This window comes from Ochotona princeps, chromosome 13 (assembly GCF_030435755.1).
Source record: "Ochotona princeps isolate mOchPri1 chromosome 13, mOchPri1.hap1, whole genome shotgun sequence".
Classification (NCBI taxonomy): domain Eukaryota; kingdom Metazoa; phylum Chordata; class Mammalia; order Lagomorpha; family Ochotonidae; genus Ochotona; species Ochotona princeps.
In genome coordinates this window covers 35680806-35703308 of record NC_080844.1, presented here as the reverse complement: position 1 = coordinate 35703308, position 22503 = coordinate 35680806, and the positions used below count along the sequence as shown (strand labels likewise).

The window sequence follows — 22503 nt, the reverse complement described above, 5'->3', positions numbered from 1 at the left end:
GAAGGGATTCCTGGCTCCTGGCTTTGGCTTGGCCCAACCCTGCCTGTTGCAGCCAAACAGGGAGTGAACCAGTGGACGGAAGATATATATTTCTCTCTCTCCCTCTTTTCCTGTAACTCTTTCAGATAAAAATATCTTACCAAGAAAGGAAGGTCTTACAGGCAGAACAAAAGTGTTGCCATTTGAAAATCTTAATCTGCACATAGGACAAACATTGGGGAACAGTGACTACATGAGTAAACACATAATGGTTTTATTGTTTACATCTCCTGGAAAAAAACTTTATCATTTAAACAAAAATACTGTCAAAACAATGTTGGATTTATAGCATACGTAATGTACATGTCAATAACAGTGAACAAGCTTTAAGAAACGGCCTGAAACATTCATGACTACTAAAATAACCCAATAAAAAGTAAACAGTAAGCCAACAAAGGAGATAAAACTGGAAAAAACAAACTCAAAAGACACAAAACTAGCAAAATGGGGAAAAAAGTAGATTAGACACAGGTGATAAACAACCATATCAACAATCACATTAAAGTTACCTGCTTTAAATACCTCAATTACAAGTAATGAGAAGAGGCCTTTAGCCCAGCAGTTGAAATGCTCACATAGTACAGGGGTTCAGTTTCTCACTCTGCTTCCTGACTACCTTCCAACCAATGCAGACCTGCTGAGACAGCACTAATGCTTTAGGAAATCAGGTCCCCGTCGGGCCTGGCACCCTAGCCTAGTGGTTAACTCCTCACCTTGTACAGCTGAGATCCCATATGGGTGCCAGTTCACATCCCTGCTGCTCCACTTCCCATCCAGCTCCCTGCTTGTGACCTGGGAAAGCAGTCCAGGATGGCCCAAAGCCTTGGGACCCCTGACTCGCATGGGAGACCTGGAGGAAGCTGCAGGCTCCCAGCTTCAGATCAGCTCAGCTATGACCGGTGTGGCCATTTGGGGAGTGAACCAGCAGATGGAAGATCTTGCTGTCTCTTCTCTATGTAAATCAGCCTTCGCAATAAAAACAAACAAATCTTAAAAAAAATTTCAAAAACAATAAACACAGAAATCCTTAGTATATACAAATTAATATGAGAGCAAAGTAAAGCTCCAACAGAGGGCAGGGAAAAAGACAAATACCTAAATTTTTGTTAGGCAATGCCAGTTCTCAATAATTGCTGTAATAAGCAGATCAGCAGAGTAGGACCCACGTGCTTGCGTCCCTACACCCACAAGGGAGAACGAGCAAAGCTCTGGGCTCCAGGCTGTTGACTGGTCTATCTCCAGCCATTGCAGCCAGCTGGGGAGAGAAACTGCAGATGGAAGACTGTCCTCTCTGTCTCTCTTTCCCTTTCAGTAACTCTACCTTTCAAATAAAAAGAAATCTTTAAAAAAAAGAAAGAAAGAAAGAAAGAAAGAAAGAAAGCAAGCAAGCAAGCAAGCAAGCTAGTAAGGAAACAGATCAGAGGTGAAGTCATTAACTTCAACAAATTGACAGAAAACACTCCACCCAACCAGATTAGATAAGGTACCTAGAAAGGAGCAGACCACAGCCCAAGTACTTGTTTTCCTACCACACAGCAGGCAGTTTTCATTCTAGTTTTCTGCTGATGTGCCTGGTTAGGCAGCTGAAGACAGCCCAAGTACTTGGGCTCCTCACTCATGGAGACCAGGATAGGGTTCCCAACTCCCGTCAGCCTGGATCAGCTAGTTGTTGTGGCCAGTTAGGGAGGGAACCAGAGGACAGATGATCTTTCTCTCTTTGTCTTACTTCCTGTTGCTTTGTCCTTCAAACAAGTAAAACTTAAAAAAGAAAAAAATAGAGAGACAAAGTGGCACTGGCATAAAGAAACAGAAAAAAAAAGGGATTCCAGAAATAAATACACACACACACATCTTTCTAAAAAATATGCAAAAGCAATTTAGTGGAGAAAAACTGCCTTTTCTTCAAATGGTACTAAAACAAATGGATGCATGAATTCATACCTTACCTCCCATACACATAAAAGGTAACTCAGAATGGAACATACACCTAATGTAAAGCCTAAAGCAAATTGATAACCTGGATTTTATCTATAAAAGGAACTAAAAAATGAGTTTCGTGGTTTTACTCTGCAAATTTCTGCACTGTTTAAATCTTTTATACTACCGTACTTCTATAACAAGTCACAGAAATACATAGCAGCATTACATAGCCCTCAAAGAATATCTTTTTTAATTTTAATTACTCCCTGGAGAACCACAGCTTGTAATTCCCTATATTTCTCATAAACACAAAACCTTTTTTTGTTATCTTAAAACCTTGTATTAAAGAAATCATATCATACATAATCTTTATCTTTCCAATTTTAGTATATGTGCTGCCTAACCAAGCACTGCATATAATCTTGTATTATTAACATTACTGCATGAGTCCTATTAAATGTTATGAAACAGTCTTCAAAATTAAAGTTTTATGACATCCTATTGTATGACTACACCATGATCTTTTCATCTTCTTACTGCTGATAACTGCTCACCATTTTACCATTTTGAGACTATTAAAAATAGTATTGCAGGACCTTAGGTTAGATTTCTAAAAGCAGAAGAAATCTGGGCAGAGGGAAATCCCAGAGCCTATGGAACTGAATCATAAATAAGTAAAAAAATAGATAAATAAAAAGGCAGAAGAATTCTGTCAAAGCATCCAGGATATCATTTGAACACTAACATAGCTACATCACTAAAGCTGATCCACATTAAAAAGCACTACATACAAAGCTTAGTACTAGTCTAAAATGTTAATCAGTTCATATAAAAAATTCCAATTTGAGATAAAATCTTGAAGTATATTCTGAAGCAATTAAGAAATCAGTTGAGTAACAAACAAGTCATACTGTATCATCAAGACACTGAGAAAAGAATGCACTTCTGTAGAATTAATCAGTACACATTTGTCAAACTGAAGTTCAACTTGGAGACAATGAACAAAAGCAGCTGACTGTCCTGTCCAAGGGAGAACAAAAGAAACTTTATCTTTTTGGTAGATGCTGGTTAGAAAGTTCTGAAAACTGTAAACAGATGTATTTTCCAGCAGTTTCTTTATTAGAGAATTTGCTTCTTTCCAATCCATATAAAGTTTCAGACTAATTACATCCCAACATATTTAATGACATTCTTATCAACATACCTGATAAATGAAAGTTTATTATAAATATAACTAAGTCTAATAGTCCTTCACTTAGTGTGGAAAATGAGTCTTTTTTTAAAAAAAGATTTATTTATTTTTATTGCAAAGTCAGATATACAGAGAGGAGGAGAGACAGAGAGGAAGATCTTTTGTCTGATGATTCACTCCCCAGGTAACCGCAACAGCCGGTGCCTCGCTGATCCAAAGCCAGGAGCCAGGAACTTCCTCCAGGTCTCCCACATGGGTGCAGGGTCCCAAGGCTTTGGGCCGTCCTTGACTACTTTCCCAGGCCTCAAGCAGGGAGCTGGATGGGAAGTGGAGCTGCTGGGATCAGAACCGGCGCCCATATGGGATCCCGGTGTGTCCAAGGCTAGTACTTACCTGCTAGGCCACACTGGCGGGCCCGGCTAATGAGTCTTAATGCTTCTTATCAGGTAACCCAAATCTCTCCCAGGGCAGTTCAAGTCCTCCCTATCAAAACTGCAACTGCTGTGTGTATTCTAGGACTGAACAAACAAAAAACACAGGTAGTCTATCACCGCAAGGAGATACCAACTGTCCTTTCCCTGTTCTGCCTTGTTGACACTGTTTTTGCCCCACCCTACCTCCATGACTGCTCAGCTGCAGGTCACTCTGGCTACTGTTGGCAATGGTGACTAGACTTAAAGGAACATGACCATCAATGAATCACCAGTGACTCAGTGCTGTGGCACACAAGATGAACTTGGCATCTTCTCCAATCTCACTCTGGTTGTTTCCTCCTACTACAAGCCATCTTTTTTTTTTTTATTTTTTTTTTTATTTTTTTTATTTTTTTAAGATTTTATTATTATTATTGGAAAGCCGGATATACAGAGAGAAGGAGAGACAGGAAGATCTTCCATCTGATGTTTCACTCCCCAAGTGAGCCGCAACGGGCCGGTGCGCGCCGATCCGATGCTGGGAACCAGGAACCTCTTCCGGGTCTCCCACATGGGTGCAGGGTCCCAAAGCCTTGGGCCGTCCTCGACTGCTTTCCCAGGCCACAAGCAGGAGCTGGATGGGAAGTGGAGCTGCCGGGACCAGAACCGGTGCCCATATGGGATCCCGGGGCATTCAAGGCGAGGACCCCAGCCGCTAGGCCACGCCGCCGGGCCCGAGCATGTATATTTTTTTGACAGTGACTGTTTTAAAGCAGGAAGTAAAACCTAAGTCTAAACACAACGCAAGGATCTCTTCCTGGGTGGATGTTGGCCAATTTCTACCTGGACGTTTCCAATACAGAACGCTGGCTCGGTAGTCCCTGTTTCCGCAGTTCTGCTTTCTGTGGTTTTAGTTATCTTTTGTGAATTTCATATAATGAACCCGATTTTTGGAAGTCTTGGACTTTTCCTCGAGGCTGAAAGATTTCTTTTCCTTGTTGTCAGAGGAGTCTGCAGTTTCCTGCCCATGACAAGTGTTCAGCTGAGCCAGGAGCTGGTTAAAATCATCCTGATGAGCAATCCAGTTATCCTCATTATTGATCGTAGCTCCAAGGCCCAGGTGATTGATTATTTTTAACTTGAACTTTAATATGTTCTGTGGCTCCTTGTTCCTGAGCCCCCAAACCCTTTCCTTTAGACCACCCCATCTTCTCTAGCATCCTCTGGCCAAACTTGGAATCATCATTGCTCCAGGCTGTATTTCTTGGATCCAGAGCCCACTTCTGCTTCCGCCGACGCTCGGCCAGCATCGACATGTTGCACAGCCGGGGGACCCCGCGCCTTGGGACCTGGTGACTGCCGGGCTGCGGGCTCCGGGACGAGGGAGAAGCGGATAAACTCTCATGCCGGGCAGCCGGTTGCCGTCCCCGGCGCGTGCTAGGAACGTCCCTACTACAAGCCATCTTATAGTACAAGTTAAAAAGTGCTCCCAGCATCCCTCGCAACTAGGGTTCTAAATGTGAATTAAGTTTCAGTCAACTAGAAAGCCTGAATAAAATGTGGAAACACAAAAGGTGAAAAGAGCCATTTGCCTGAAAAGTTTTGGCCATCCACAAGATGAGTACAGAATGATGGTTTTCTGTGTTGAGGGGGCCTAATTCTCCAGTTTCTAGTCATCATAAACTAACTGCAATTGTAGGACAGCAGTACTAGCTTCCTAGTTCCAGCTACACAGCTATGATATGGCCTTTTACATATGTGGTAAACTGTACAACACACATAATGTGTCACTCTAGCCATTTTAAGTGTATAGCTATATATCAATTATATCAAAACACTGTGCAATCACAACCCATCTCCGGCACTTTCCCATCACTCCAGCATAAACTCTGCAATAAATCCCAACCCGTTCACACCTCTGGTCCCAGGTAACCTCTCATATACTTTCTGTTGCTATGAATTTACCCATTCATGTAAGTAGGATTATATAAAAATCAGTTCTTCCATCTGGTTTACTTCACATAATAACATATTCAAGGCTCATTCAAACTGCAATGTGTCAGAATTTCCTTTCTCTGTAAGGCTGAAAAACATTCTGTTGCATGTGTGTGTACACACACTGGTGTACCCACTCACAGCTGTCAGTAGGTGAATTTACATTACTGTCAACAATGCCGTACTAAACATGGGTGCACAAATCTCTGTTCAAGTCTAGAGGCTGACTTTCAAACTTACATAGTAATTTTTTGAAGAGTCACTTTATTACTTTCATAATAACTGAATTTTTATCTTATATTTCCACTAGCAATATACACTAAGTGTTCTAAATTCTTTACATTCTCACCAACAATTATTTTCTGATTTTGTTTTGTTTAAGAACCATTTTAATGAGTATAAAGTGGTATCTTCTATGCTTTTGATTTGATTTCCCTAATGATCAGTAATGTAGAGGATCTTTTTATACATTTGTTGGACATTTATATATTTAATTTGGAGAAATTCCTATTTAAGTTCTTTTAATTAAGTTACTTGCTCTGTTTTTTTTTTTTTTTTTTCCTTTTTGGCACAGAGATGGTATATCCCTAAACTCCAGGATTCCCAGTTGATGGTCTAATAGCAATTTTCTGACTGTGGCAAAGGTAGCACTCCTGTGATAGACTGGTTCAGACTACAACTTAGAAGTCACTCGCAGCCCAGCCCAGAGCTTAATGTAGTTTGTGTCTCTTATAGATGAAGCCAGACTAACTATTTTAGGCGAGGCCCTTCTGATCCATCATGAGTCATTACCTTCCAGAAAAAGTGAAGTACCCAAAGTTAAAAGCCTCAAGCTCTCTCCTAAGGTGCACAGTCTGGCTCAAGTCTAGGAAAGGCAAAGTAAGCTCAGATAGCTATTAAACTAATTAAACAGACTGAAAATCCAAAGCATGGGAAATGTGAAACAATCATTTAAATTTGTTGGTTAAGACAAATCTACCAATAAGCATTAATTTGTACAAAATAAAAAAGCATTTCTAGAACAGTTTGTTATCATCTCCTTAAAACAAGACAGAAGCATATATTGTTCCTTGGTATAGTTAGTTCATCCTTTCTGAGCCCAAGTCCCAAGAGGACTTAATAACTTCTGCATGATGGGTATACCAGCATGACTGGGATTATCAGCTATGTGATCAAAAGCTACAAACAGGTGGACAGGATATGTAGGAGCAAGATTTTAGGTCAGTAGGATATGGTTTTCTAAAAAGAACATATATATCATAACTCACAACTCAAGTTCTGAACTGTGTTCATTTACTTCCAGAAAGTAACAACAGGTAGTAACTGTATTAATTAACACTTATGAAATGTACAACCTGCCAAAAACAGCTTTCAGTGTGTTATTTTTTGCTCAAAGAATCCTCACCACCACTGTATAGAATAAGTACTATTAATCTTCACATTTTACAGACTACTGATAACACATTGGTTAAATACCTTTGTCCAAGATGCGTGTGGGTCATGTTCATACTCTACATTACAGTGTCTCACACAAGCCAAAGACTTTGTATTACTGTAGAAGCTGAATATCATACATAGTTTCAGGTGTCAGCATGGGAATCAATCAAAGGTTCTCTGTTATACTAGATAAACATTATACTATAGTAAGACTGTCTAATAATGAAAGCTTTTGGTTCAGCTACATATACAAGTTAGCCCCTAAGGCACTGGGATAGTCTTAAGACACCCTCATATGCTGGGCTTATTCACCTATTAAATACTTACTGTGCAAATACTATATAAATGTTTTTGCATTAGGGTTACACAGCATTTACCTAGATGAACCTGAAATGAATTCTACGCTCAATGATTTTAGCCTAGAAAGGGATTTTAAAGAATGTCATTAAAAAATAAATAAACAAAAGAAAAAGGAAAGGGGGCATAAATTTAGCCTAGCAGCTGGGACACCAGTTAGGAAGTATACATCTGACATCGGAGTACAGAGGTTTCAACCTGGCACCAGCTGCTGACTCCACTTCCTACCAGCGCAGACACTGGGGGCAGAGGTGGTGATGATTCAAGCAGCTGGGTTTCTGCCACTCACATGGGAGACAAGGACTGATTCCCAGCTGCCTGCTTCCAGTGTCAGTTCTGCACAAGCCCCAGCTTCCACAAGCATTTGGAGAGTGAACCACCAGATAAGAACTCCATCTTTCTCCTTCTCTCAAAAAATTGTTAAAAAAAAATGGAACTGTAATCGCTAGTTTATGAAATTATCTCACTTAATACTCAAACAAATACCAGTAATCAGGTAGTTTAGCTAATATTTGTGAGATTAAAAGTTGGAAAAGCTCCAAGAGTAGTAAAAGATTATTTCCAGTTTGTGACATCAGAGTTCCTATAAGTGAAACAGAAGCCAAGCCTTAAAGCAGGAGTAAAAAATGATGGACAAGAGATGAGGGTAAGTACAGCATGACAGAAGTTGTGAGTGAAGGTGTGAAGGCAGGAAAGGACAAGAGGCACAGTCAGCCCTCTGAATCTGTGGGGTTTGTATCTGCAGAGTCAACCAACCACATGGAGAGAACACTGAAGGAGAAATGGGTCTCAACACATGCAGACTTCTCCATGAACTTTTTTTCTGATCGCTTTTTCCTAGACGATATAACAACTATCTACAGAGCGTTTACAGTGTACTAGGTGCTACCCTTCATCTAGACATAATCTAAAGTACAAGGGAGGATTGACAGCTTATACGCAAATAACCACACCATTTTATTCAAGAGACTTGAGCTTTTGTGGATTTTGATAACCATGGGGTAACTGTATGAAGAGGTGAAAATATAGTTAAGGGTAGTCACATCATAGAAACCTGTATTGGTCAAGTTAAACACATTCCATGAACAACAAAAACAGCATATTTCTGAGCAAAAGGATCACATCAGAGTGTGCTTTAGAAACACTGATTCTTAGAAGAATGAGAAGCTAATCATCCAATTTCCTGCCTATGGCCTGGGAAAGCAGTTGAGGACAACCCAAAGCCTTGGGATCCTTTACCCGCATGGGAGACCCGGAAGAGCTTCTGGCTCCTGGCTTCGGACCGGCTCAGCTCTGGCTTCTGCGGTCACTTGGGGAGTGAATCATCAGATATAAGATCTTCCTCTCTGTCTTTCCTCTCTGTGTATCTGACCTCGCAATAAAAATAAATAAATCCTTCAAATTTCTTCTTTTTAATTTCAAATAGCATGATTTATGGATGAGACAAACATTTCCTTATTTCTCTATGGATATTTTATACGCAAATAAAAGACTCTAAAAGATGGGGAAGGAACCAGCATTGTAGTATACTGGATAAAGCTGCCACTTGCAGGACTGGGATCCCATATGGGCTTCCAGTTAGACTCCTGGCTGCTCCACTTCTGATTCAGCTTCCTGCTAATGTTCCTGGGAAAGCAGAGGAGGTTGGCCCAAGTGTTTGGGTTCCTGCACCCCACGGGAAACCTGGAAGAAGCTCCTGGCTCATGGCTTCAAACTTCCCCAGTTCTTGCCATTGCAGCCACTGGGGAGTGAACCGGTGACTGGAAGATCTCTGTCTATCTCTCTAACTCTGCCATTTAGATGAATCAATCTTAGGAAAATAAACATAAAAGATGGAGAAGAATGGTAGGCCCCTTTGGATCCAAGGAACAACATGGTGAGTTTTCTGAGTATTTCTGTTTGCTTATTTTGATACAAACACCCTAAACCAGATATCAGAAAAACCAACAAACCAGAAATGCCAATAGGCACAGACAAAAGAGCATCAAGAAAAGCCTGTTTTCTCTAGCCAAATGACCAGAAGAGCCAGCCTAACAAGAAAAAGGCATTTTAGACAGTAATTATCTAACTATTAGAATACTAATCATGTTCTATTTCCAACACCACAAAAAAATCTGTGTCCCCAGTTCCACCTCCAACCCAGCTGCTAAAGCCAACTGAAGAATCAAGATTTCTAACATTCTCAGGCTACCAGTTTGCTATCCCACAGACACCAGAGAGGTTTTAGAGAAGGTCAAGGGGGAACCGACTGTCATCACTGACTGACAGTGACAAGCCCCTCCTCCTCTCTTCACTTGGTGTCAGCACACACCCAGCACTAAGGCATCTCACTCCCACCCTACTGGGTGCTGTCACAGGGGGCTTGCAGAGAGCTAGGATTACCATCAACACTTAGTGGCAACAAGGTCACCCACAATTCCCTATGTCTTCTGTTGTCCACCCCGCCACCTCCGGGCAGCAGAACCTCTATCTGGTACAGAAAGGGTGGTAACCATAGGAAACTACCTACATAAGGGACCAATATCCCTCATGAAAGTATTTCCAAATATCTTCAACAAAATATCAGCCAACAGAATACACACACACACACACATGCCTACCAAATAGGCTTATTTTTCAGATGCAAGGCTGGTTTGATAATGAAACCAGCTAAATAAGAAAAAGCATAAGAACATACATATACTGATACAGAAAAAACACCTGACAAAAAAAAATCTTGTCATAAACACTCACTAATGTGAGGAAAAACTATCCAAACATCAGGAATACAGGAGAAATCATTAGCAAAAATTTTATATGAAAATCCTTCACTTTATTTTTTTTTGTTGTTGTTTCTCAGTGTGCTGATTTAATGTTCATAAAGACCAACATATGCTCAATGTTTAATATAGTTACGTGTAGTTTTGGTAATGAAAATCCTTCACTTTATACTTTTTTAAAATTTATTTAAAAGGCAGAGTGACAGAGAGAGAGAGAGAGACTGAGATGAGAAAAGGATGTGAAAGAGTGAGAGAGGCCTTTTATTCACTTCTCAGATGGCCACAAAGTCCAGGCTGGGACACACCACAAAACTGGAAGCCTGGGACTCCATCTGGGTCTCCCAAGTACTTGGGTCATTTTTACTGCTTTCCCAGGCATATTAGCAAGGAGCTGGATTAGAAGCAGAGCAGCCAGAAAGCAGAGTAGCATTCCAGTATGGTATGCCAACATCACAAGCCACAGCTTAACGTGCGGTGCCACAACACAGGATCCAGCAGGAATTCTTAATGAGATTAAGGAACAATTTTAAGAAATCTACAGCTAACATTATATTTAATAGTGAAAGACTGGATGCTCTTCCCTGTGGATCAGAAACAAGGACAAGGTGCTTACCCTCAACACTACTATCCAAAGTATTATTGGAAGTTTAAGCCAGTATAATATGGCAAGAAAAAGAAATAAAAAGCTATAAATACTAGAATGAAGAAATAAAAATTGCAGGTAACAGTTTAAGAAAAAAACCAGGGAATCTAAAAATAATTTTTTGAAGAATTATTCATTTTTACTGGAAAGTCAGATTTGCAGAGGGAAAGAGAGACACAAAGAAAGATCTTCTGTCTGCTGGTTCACTCCACAAGTGGCCACAAGTGGCCAGAGCTGAATTAATTCAAATCCAGGAGCCCAGAACCTCTTCTGGGTCTCCCACACAGGCACAGGGTCCCAAGGCTTTGGGCCATCCTGGACTGCTTTCCCAGGCCACAAGCAGGGAGCTGGATGAGAAGTAGAGCAGCTGGGACATGAACCGGCACCCATATGGGATCCCAGGCATGCAAGGCAAGAATTTAGCTGCAGGGCTAATGCGACAGCATCCACCTGGGCAGAACCCTCAGAAATATCTTTGAGGTCCTAAGGCAATGACTTTGTGACATGACACACAACAGCCAACTCTCCTTCTTCCACAGTCAATAATGTGGCCTCATATAATTGAAACCTTTTATTTATTAAAACCCTATAAAGAAAATGCAAAGAAAAAATTACAGCCTGGAAAAAATAATTTCCATATTTGTAAATCACACCCTTGATAAAGAACTCACGTAGATAATAAACAAAGACTCTCAAAAATAACCAGTAAAAAAGGAAAATCCAATTAGAAAAATGGGCAGAAAACAGATTTGTCACCAAAAGAATATACAAATGCAAATAAGCATAAGATGTTCAACATTGCTTGCCACCTTGGAAATGCAAATAAAAGCTATGATGAGGAATCACTATCTACCTCTACTATTTCAATTACCATTAAAACAGCTAAAACAAACTGGGACACTAAGAAATTCTGTGAGAATGCACAGAAACTGGACGTCTCACACACTGCAGGAGGGAATGTAAAATGGCAAACCATGCTAGACACTAAACATGAACTCATCACAAACCCAGCAACTTTACTTCTATATTTATACCGGAGAAATAAAAATTTATGTCTACACAAAATCCTACACACAAATGTTCACAGCAGTAGTAATTGTAATACTTGAAACAATATAAAAAATCAAAATATTCTACAATATGTAAATAATTTAAAAGTGATACATTCATACCATGTAATTTATTTTAACCTAATAAACTACTGTACAGAAAATACTGGATGAATCTTTGAGGCATTACATACAGGACAAAAGCCAATCTCAAGAGGTCACTACTGTATGATTTCATTTATGTAATACTCTAAACTAACAAGATTAGATATGTGTGAAACAGATTAGGGAGATTTTAGAGCCATGGGATATCTGTGTATCTTGACCAGGCCAATGGTTACATAAATGTATGCACGGCAGAATTACACAGAATTAGAGTTACACACTGCCCCAATGTCAGTTTCCTGGCCTTAACAATGCAATATGATTATGTAAGATGTAGCTGGGTGAAGAGTACATAAAATCCCTCTGTCTTTGCAACTTCCTATGAATCTACATTATTTCAAAGGAAAAAGTTACATCTTTTCAAGAAACATTTTCCTAAAAAAAAATATATGTGTACTTTTTCAATAAACAAAATATCAAACTATTAGTAACTACTCCTCAGGTAGGCTGTGACACTCACTACAGTACATTTTTTTTAAAGGTTATTTTTTATTGGAAAGTCAGCTTTACAGAAAGAAGGAGAGAGAGAGAGAGTAATCCTCCATCTCTGGTTCATTCCCTAAATGATCAGAGCTGAGGATCCAGGAGCTTGTTCTGAGTCTCCCACATGGGTGCAGGGACCCAAGGACCTGAGCCATCCTCTACTGCTTTTCCAGGTCATATGCAGGGAGCTGTATAGGAAGTAGAGCAGTCCAGACACAAATTGACACCCCCATGGGATGCTGGTGCTTATGGGTAGAGGATTAATCTGTTGAGCCACTGCACCAACCCTCTCTAGAGTACATATTTCTGAAATGTCTGCATTGTATACAATGTGCATATAACAATGAGTAATCAGAGAGTAAATTCTCTAACAAAACAATAGTGTTTCTGTTTAAAGTACATCACACTGAGGCCAGTGCAATAGCTATCTATCAGTCAACAGCAGTAGGCAAAAACATTTAAGGCATAAAATCTTAGCACTAACATGAGAGAAGTATGAATACTTGAAAATAGTTGCTGAAACTAATAGATGGAATAATCTTTCAGCAAAACAACAATGTAATTAAATAACATTGTGGGGCTGCATGTTAAAGTGTCACTTGCATCCAAGTGCTGGTTGGAGTCCTGGCTGCTTCATTTCTCATTCAGCCAATGCTCCTGAAAGCCGGCTCACCTCCTCGGGCCTCTGTCGCCCATGTGAGAGATGAGGATGGAGCTTCCAGCTCCTGGCTTCAGCCTGGCCCAGACCAGCTACATGGGGAGAACCAGTGGATGGAACACTGATCTACCTCTTTCTCTCTGTCATCTTGCCCTTGAAACAAACACATCTTAGACACACACACAAAACCCCAGACACAGAGCAATGAGATAGTTCAGCTACTCAATAACTGAACATGCTAACATGAGTTTTTTTAAAATATAAAAACCTATTTAAATATAAAATTTAATTGAATAAAAGTAATCTGAACAAGAGCATATCACTCAACAACATTTTTAAAACATGTAGTAGGCTAATACAATTGATCATTGCTAATACCTTAAAGCACTTCTTTAAGACTTAAGAAATTGAGAAACAAGGCCCCGTGCGATAGTCTAGTAGCTAAATCCTTGCCTTGCATGCACCAGGATCCCATATGGGCACCAGTTTGTGTCCCAGCTGCTTCACTTCCCATCTAGCTTCCTGCTTGTGGTCCAGGAAAGCAGTAGTGGACAGCCCAAAGCCTTGGGACCCTGCACCAGTTTGGGAGGCCTGGAGGGAAGTTCCTGGCCCCTGACTTTGGAACAGCTCAGCTCCAACTGTTGAGGCTACTTGGGGAGTGAACCAGCAAATGGAAGATCTTTCTCTCTTTGTCTCTCCTTCTCTCTGCAAATGTCTCTCCAATAAATAAATCTTTTTTTTTTTTTTTTTTTTTAAGAAACTGGGAAACTAAAAGTTACTGGAAAGATACAAACCACCTACTGAGCTTAATTATATTAACACAAGAGACCAAAATAGCAGCTGATTAGGTAATTTTCTTTTTAAAGATTTATTTATTTTTATTGCAAAGTCAGATATACAAAGGAGAGACAGAGAGGAAGATCTTCCGTCCGATGATTCACTCCACAAGTGAGCTCAACGGCCAGTGCTGAGCCGATCCAAAGCCAGGAGCCAGGAACTTCCTTCGGGTCTCTCACACAGGTGCAGGGTCCCAAGGCTTTGGGCCATCCTTGACTGCCTTCCCAGGCCTCAAGCAGGGAGCTGATGGCAAGCGGGGCAGCCGGGATCAGAACCGGCCCCCATATGGGATCCCGGCGTTTCCAAGGCAAGGACTTTGGCTGCTAGGCCACTGCACCAGGCCCTGATTAGGTAATTTTTAGAACACATCAGATATATCAACAAAAAAGTTTTCTGGGGCCAGCCTGGTGGCATAATAGGCTAATCCTCCACCTGCAACACTGACATTCTATATAGGTGCTAGTTCCTGTCCTGTCTACTCCACTTCCAACCCAGCTCCCTGCTAATGACCTAGGAAGCAACAGAGGATGGCTCAATTCCTTGAGCCCTTCCATCCATGTGGGAAATTGGGAGGAAGCTCTTGGCTCCAAGCTTCGGATTAGCTCAGCTCTGACTGTTGAGGCTGTGGAAGACCTCTCTCCCTCTGTCCCTCCTCCTCTCTGTAAAATCTAACTTTCAAATAAAAATATCTTAAAAACAGTTTTCTAGTTTATTCTCTGTAACTTTACAAAATCAATGTCTGTATTCCGATATTTATAGTAATAATAAATATGCTGGACCTTTGTTTTACTTGGTGTGTGTGTATGTGTTTGTGTACAAAATACTCTAAAATATCGGAGTAAGGTTATCTGTAGCAACTGTCCTCTGAATCTAAACACTGTGGTTATTTTTAAAAGCCACAGATTCATATGCACCTAAAAGAATTCACAAGTGATAAAATTTGATTCCTAAGCAAAAAGTATGCTATGCTGTTGATAGCATCAAAAAGTATGTTGATAATACACACTTAGAAAAAAAATTGAAATAATTCCTTTTCCAGGTGAGGAATACAACTGAAAATGTAAAATCCATATCTCGAGGCAATAAAATGGGAGACAAAAAACTTACGTAAAATTTCATAACATTAAGGCAATTATATATTTTGGTTGTACCTACATTATAATAAACATAAATTTCACCTAACATACCAAATATACACCCCATACAAATTACATTAGTTAAGAGACCCATAAACCAAAGCATACAATTCTTTTTTGGAGCAAAAAGGTTTAAAAATAAACAAAGTTTACTTTGGGCATTTGTGGACAAGCTGCATAGCCTCTCTGCAGTTTAGAATATTTGAGCTTGTCCAGCTGTTTCATTCCCTTAAAAAACGTCAACCCTAGAGGCCAATATTGTGGCGTAGTAAGGCCACTGCCTATGACAGCAGCATCCCACAGAAGGCATTTGTGTCCAGCTCTTCTAGTTTTGATCCAGCTCCTTGCTAACGGTTTGGGAAAAGCAGCGGAAGATGGTTGGAATTGGTGCAAATGCTTGGGGCCTTGTATCAGTGCGGGAGACAAGGATGAAGCTTCTGGCTCCTGGGGTTAATCTGGGTCAACTCTGACCATCGCTGACTGGTGAATGAACTAGCAGACAGAAGATGGTTCTCGCCCTCTCTTTTTTTCTCCCTCCCTTTCTGTAGTTTAAGCTTTCAAATAAGTAAAAAAAAATTTTTTTTAAGTTTTATTTAGTTTTATTGGAAAGGCAGATTCACAGAGAGAAGAGATAGATCTTCCATCTGCTGGCTCACTCCCCAAATGGCTGCAATGGCCAGAGCTGAGCCAATCCAAAGCCAGGAGCAAGGAGCCAGGAGCTTCTTCCGGTTCTCCCACACAGGTACAGAGTCCCAAGGACTTGGACCTTCCTCCACTACTTACCCAGGCCATAAGCAGGGAGCTGGATCGGAAGTGGAGAGCAGCTGGGCCACAAACTGGTGCACACAGGGCATGCCAGTGCTGCAAGGTAAAGGATTAGCTGGTTGAACAATCATGCCGGCTCCAAATAAGAAATCCTTAAAAACAAAATAACTTAATACTAAATGAAAACACTCCAGTGAACAAACAAGTCTCTCTACATTTACAAAAAAAAGATTTTTCTTCGTAACCACATAGCTTCACGAAATTACTATACTTACAAAACAGTTCCAAAGACCCTGAATCAATCCCTACCACACATTTTTAAAAACTCTTCACTGATTATTTTGCTTTGTCATATTCTACTTCTGAGCAAAATTCAGGACAGTACATCTGACAAAAATGAACTGCTCTCCCAGTTACACAGTCATTCTTTCAGCTGTACTTCAGCTGAGATTTTTCACTGCCTTGACTATGCACTTTCTCTTCTTCTCCTTCTAAAGGTCTGTTTATTTGGAAGCCAGAATTAAAGAGAGATCAAGGGAGAGTTTCAGAGAGTTTGGGTGGAGCCTGGGTCACCTGGGCTCATCTGTGAGAACTGGTCCTCCTGGTGGAAGAGATAGAGTAGTGGACAGCAGACCGTGGTGCACAAGAGGATATGGCAGCCCACTGCGGCCTGCACAGGACATCTGGTGCCATAGCAGAGGAAGGAGAACAGAACAAATTGGACAACTAGCCCAACCACACGATGACAACAAATATCTGGGTGAATGGAGACTCTAAGGTTGACTGTGTTAGCCAATGGATATTGGAAGGGATTCCTCATCCTTGGATCAGCGAGATTGACAGCACTTTAGAGCTACCACAATCATCTGGGCAGAACCCTTGGAGTGTGTGCCACATCGGGACCCTGGGATATATATCAGTGGCCGATCCCCATCCTTGAGTACTGGGGTGGTTAGGAGGCTGGGTATGGCTTCTCCCTTATCTCCCCCGCCCGCCCAAGAAATGGGAAGAACTAAAAAATTGGGAAACAATGATCACACCTACTTTTCCCTAATCCTGGAAACTCCTCACTCTGATCAACTATGTGCACATCATCTAAAACTTAAAAAAAAATGTTTCTTTGAAAGCCAGAGTTAAAGAAAGATTGAGAGATAGATCTTCCATCTATTTGTTCACTCCCCAAATGGCCTAACAGGCCAAGACTGGGCCAGTCTAAACCAAATACCTGGTCTCCATTGAGGCCTCTCATATGGGTGGAAAGAGTCTAAGAACTTGAACCATCTTTCGTTGCTTTCCCAGGTGCATTGCTAGGGAGCTGGATGAGAAATGGAACACCTAGAACCTGTAGGGACAACATCCATATCGACGCTGATTCAAGTTCCAGTTGCTTCACTTTTGATCCAGCTCCCTGCTTGAGGCCTGGGAAAGCAGCAGAGGATGGCCCAAAGCCTTGGACTCCTACATCCATATGGGACACTGGAAGAAAGCTCTGGACTTCCAGCTTCAGACTGGCCCCACTCCGGCCTTTTTGGTCATCTGTGGAGTGAATTGGCAGACGGAAGATCTCTCTCTCTTTCTCTATAACTCTTTCAAGCAAGATAAATTAATCTTTAAAAAATAAAAAACAAGATACAAAATGTCAACACAAATCTTCGCTGGCTCCAACTTGCTTTAAGATACTTGCCAAAGGCTATACCTAATTCATATCCAGAATTGAAAATGATAGACATCACAGTGCATTATATATCCTGTTATAGTAGAAACTTTAATAAGATGATAAAATGGGCCCAGCGGCGTGGCTTAGCGGCTAAAGTCCTCACCTTGAAAGCCCCCGGATCCCATATGGGCGCCGGTTCTAATCCCAGCAGCTCCACTTCCCATCCAGCTCCCTGCTTGTGGCCTGGGAAAGCAGTTGAGGACGGCCCAATGCATTGGGACACTGCACCTGCGTAGGAGATCCGGAAGAGGTTCCAGGTTCCCGGCTTTGGATTGGCATGTACCGGCCCGTTGCGGCTCACTTGGGGAGTGAATCATCAGACGGAAGATCTTCCTCTCTGTCTCTCCTCCTCTCTGTATATCTGGCTGTAATAAAATGAATAAATCTTTAAAAAAAAAAAAAAAGAGGATAAAATTTAGTGGTAAGTTTAGTGAAGCATTCCTGACATGGCTGCAGGCAAGTGTATAATGCTCTAGTTCTTACTCTAATCACTAGGTAAATACTCAGGCAGCCTAGTGATTGGACATGTAGATTGGCAAGATCCTTACTCTAAAATATGACACATGAGCCCCGCTGTGGTGGCTTAGTGGCTGGGGTCCTTACCTTGGAAATGCCCCGGGATCCCATATGGGGGCCGGTTCTGATCCCGGCTGCCCCGCTTGCCATCCAGCTCCCTGCTTGAGGCCTGGGAAGGCAGTCAAGGATGGCCCAAAGCCTTGGGACCCTGCACCTGTGTTGAGAGACCCGAAGGAAGTTCCTGGCTCCTGGCTTTGGATCGGCTCAGCACTGGCCGTTGAGCTCACCTGTGGAGTGAATCATGGGACGGAAGATCTTCCTCTCTGTCTCTCCTCTCTGTATATTTGGCTTCGCAATAAAAATAAATGAATCTTTAAAATATGACACACATTCACAAATCTAATCACCACAATGGAAAAAAATACAAAACTGGCTCAAGACTTCAAATTCTATTATACTATGAAAATACAGTGCATTTGGACCCAAGTTTTAATGTGTTATTTTGATAATCTCTGGCTCTCATACTAACATTCTATTGATTAAATTAATTTAGTTTCAGAGTTATTTGCAGGTGTTTTTAACTCCAACCTAACCTAACCTACAGGAAGACGCTAAATTAGCAGAATCTACAATTCTCGTCTCTAAGAATTTATGTTTTGGGACCGGTGTCATAACCTGGTGGCTAAATCCTCGCCTTGCACACACCAGTATTCCATATGGACACCGGTTCATGTCCTGACTGTTTCACTTTCCATCCAGCTCCCTGCCTGTGGTCTGGGAAAGCAGCAGAGGATGGTCCAAAGTCTTGGAACCTTGTGCCTGCGTGGGAGACCTGGAAAAAACTCCTGGCTCTGGATCGGCTCAGCTCCAGCCATTGCAGCCACTTGGGGAGTCAATCAGCAGGTGGAAGATCTTTCTCCCTGTTTCTCCTTGTCACTGTAAATCTGACTTTGCAATGAAAACCAACAAACAGAAAATAACAGAATATATCTTTTCAAGAATTTTTAAGTGAACAGCAACATAATGTCAAGGAAATATATTTACATTAACAGCTCTTTCCTGCTCTGGCACAATTTGTAAGCTTAACTAAACTCACAATAAAGACACATACAAATACAGTTCACTGTTCCCATAATACGCCTGAGGTGCTTATCACAGAACTCTACTTTCTGATGATATTTATAACCAAGTTTCCTTAGTTAACAGATACATTTGCCATCATTTCATGGATCATTTCAATATGGAATCACAAAGTCACTAAGTCAGCAAGGCAACAGGCTTATGTCCTGGCAATGACAGTGTGTACAGGCAAGGGGACAGGAATATTTATACCACAGATTTGTTACAAAGTCATATCAACACATTCAGATGGCAAAAATTTGGCCGCAGCGAGAGGAGCAGGGTATAAACACTGATTTGTTCTTCAAGCGTGCCTGGCCCTTGCTCTCCTGTTTTTCTGGTTAACTTCTTCATTTCTCAAGGCCAAGAAAACCACAGAACTGAAGTAAGACCCACTGGCACAGTCAAGTGACTCCTTCTGTTCTTAGCCTACTGCATCACATCATAGTTTTTGAGAACAAAAAGGAAAAGAAATTACCAGGTTTCAAAAGAGTTCCCCCCAACCACATGCAAGAGAACGATTAGATACAGCATTTTGCAAATAAGTAACCCCTTCTTTTTAAGCTAATGTAAGCACACTAAAGGAAGTTAAAAAAAAACTTCACTCCCAAACTCTACAAAAAGTAAAACAATAAATGATAAAGCAAAAAGTTACAGTCCCCCTTTCTAACCTAAATTCATCAAAAGAACCATTAATTAACTTGTATTTTTTCACCAAACACTACGATCTTTCAAAGGAGATAATTCAGCAAAACAGATTCAACAGAATGCCTCTAAATCAATTTGATGTCCAAAAGGAATCAAAGCTCCAGGGAGCAGAATGATGGCTCAACTGGCTAGTCTTCCACCTCCAGCATCCCACGTGAGCACTGGTACAAATCCTGCCTGCAGTAGAGGATGGCCCTCAAATCCTTGGACCTCTGCACTCATACAGGAGACCTGCAAGAAGCTCCAGGCTTCTGGCCTCAGATCAGCTCAGCTTTGGCTGTATTTCTATTTGTGGAGTGAACCAGTGGATCTCTTTCTCCACCTCTCTTCTTTGTAAACCTGCATTTCCAATAAAAATAAATAAATCTTAGGGGGAAAAAAAAGAATCAATGCTACAGAAACTCTAAATTTAAAAAAATGAATTCAATCCTCACTAACAACACACTATCACATGAAGAAAATGAAAGGAGTAAAATCTTATTCTACCTACAAACGGCGATACAGGCACCCCCAGCTAGTGACAGCACAGATCACACCAGACTCAGATGTAAAAATCTTTAAAGACTAGTTAATCTAGCAATCTTCAAGACAAAATAATAACCACATCCATTAGGACAGCTGAAATGTAACAATTTCTCCCAAACAATGCTCAACTTTCAGTTCTCATAAAAGCTACAAAGTTATCTCAATTAGTTATGTCAAAGTCTTAAAGAAATATTGAAGGATGTACTGATTTACAAAAGAAACATGCTTATAAGTAATTGTGCTCTGTGAATGAGTCTTTACATACAGGGCATGTCCTACTGAAATCAAAACTGATTTATCTAAATCTCTCTACATGTTCTGTCATAGCAGTCACAATGGCTGCTTCTGCTTTAAAAAAACTGCTCTACCATAAAGCTGATTTTCTTTACAACTAAGTGCTTAGGAGAACTGACAAAGTGGGGGGGGGGGTAGAGAATCAAATGACCATAGCATTTTAATAAACTAATTGTACAACTCCATCCAACACTTTTTGAAAAAATTCCTCAATAACATTAAGAAGTAACCTTACTAGGGAAGTCTTCTGTTTCAGTTGAGTTCAGCAGATTTTCACAGGCCAAGCCTTACTAGATGCTGAGTGTGAAGATAAGATCTCTGGAGGAGCTCAGGCTGTGAAGGTACACAGACACCTCCACAGGGCAGGCACTTGGTCCTCAGCTGACCACTAGCTTGGGCTGCCCGCATCCCTCACAGAGTGCCTGGGTTTGAGTCTGGGTTCTGTGTGCATCCCAGCTTCCTACTAAATGTGCAACCGGGGAGACACCGAGTTGGCTTGAGTGCTTGGGTCCCTGCCACCCACATGGGGAACCCAGATGGATTCCAGACTTTTCGCTTTGATCCAGACTGGCCTTGGCTGTTGCCTGCATGTGGGGAATGAACCAGTGAATGGGAGCTCTCTATATCTCTGTGTCTCTCTACCTTTCAAATAAATAATAAAGAAGGAAAACATCTGGACAGACAGTAACACAAGGTAAGTTTCTTCAACTACACATTGTTTCTAATTAAAGGAATGGAAGCTAATCTCTTAACGTCAGCTAAAAGTGGGTTATACCACTTCCCGGTCTAATGCTGATTCCTCTGAGCATTTGAAGGTGACAGTTTATACATATCAATCCAAAAGCTCTTTGGAATCTCCTGAAGGTGAAACAGTAGATGTCTGTTTATCAAGTACAAATGCTTGATTAAATGAAAAGGCTAACAACTTAGTAAAACCTAACACCAACTAAAAAATTCTGACAGGCAAACGCCCTATGAGACCTGTGGCTAAAGTCTAACAGACTGCACCAGGTCATGTTTCTTTTTCACAAACTATGAAAGGAGGGCCCGGCGGCGTGGCCTAGCAGCTAAAGTCCTCACCTTGAAAGCCCCGGGATCCCATATGGGTGCCGGTTCTAATCCCAGCAGCTCTACTTCCCATCTAGCTCCCTGCTTGTGGCCTGGGAAAGCAGTTGAGGACGGCCCAAAGCTTTGGGACGCTGCACCCGCGTGGGAGGACCCGGAAGAGGTTTCTGGTTCCTGGCTTCGGATCGGCGCGCACCGGCCCGTTGCGGCTCACTTGGGGAGTGAATCATCAGACGGAAGATCTTCCTCTCTGTCTCTCCTCCTCTCTGTATATCCGGCTTTCCAATAACAATAAAATCTTAAAAAAAAAAAAAACTATGAAAGGAAATTAACTTATTTCTACTAAACACATACACACTGCCATCACTCCTCTGGCTTACATGTATATGGTACTATGCCTTCTAGCAAAGCTCTCTGTGGACCCACCTGTCCCAGCAAACACTAGCTGCCAACTGTAAGCATCCTGTAGCCTCATTTTTTCCAGATCAATGAACTACAAATGCTATCTGTACAGTACTTGCAAAATACTGCTTGAGTAATTGCTCCTCAAATCTGGCAAAATGAGTCCTCCAATTTCTAAGAGATAATTTCCTTCCGGGAGCCACCAGTGACAGGGAGACCTGGTGGTTCCTGGACTATGATGATCTCATCTCTCCTTTTACCTGTTCCCTTTCTTTTTAAAATTTTTAATTTGTTTTAATAATCTTACTT

The 22503-nt window shown here is 41.2% G+C and overlaps 2 protein-coding genes across 3 annotated transcripts in view; both read right to left on the bottom strand.

Moving 5' to 3' along the window:
• The window catches only part of SAMD8 (sterile alpha motif domain containing 8), a 113475-nt gene that overhangs the window by 27564 nt on the left and 63408 nt on the right, over window positions 1–22503 (bottom strand). The gene's annotated exons all lie outside the window — the stretch shown is intronic.
• On the bottom strand, window positions 4475–4961 carry LOC131481719 (PIN2/TERF1-interacting telomerase inhibitor 1-like). Its single transcript, XM_058671848.1, is given in 2 exon segments — window positions 4475–4693; window positions 4695–4961. Coding segments are annotated over 2 exon segments (405 nt in total). The 5' UTR covers window positions 4881–4961.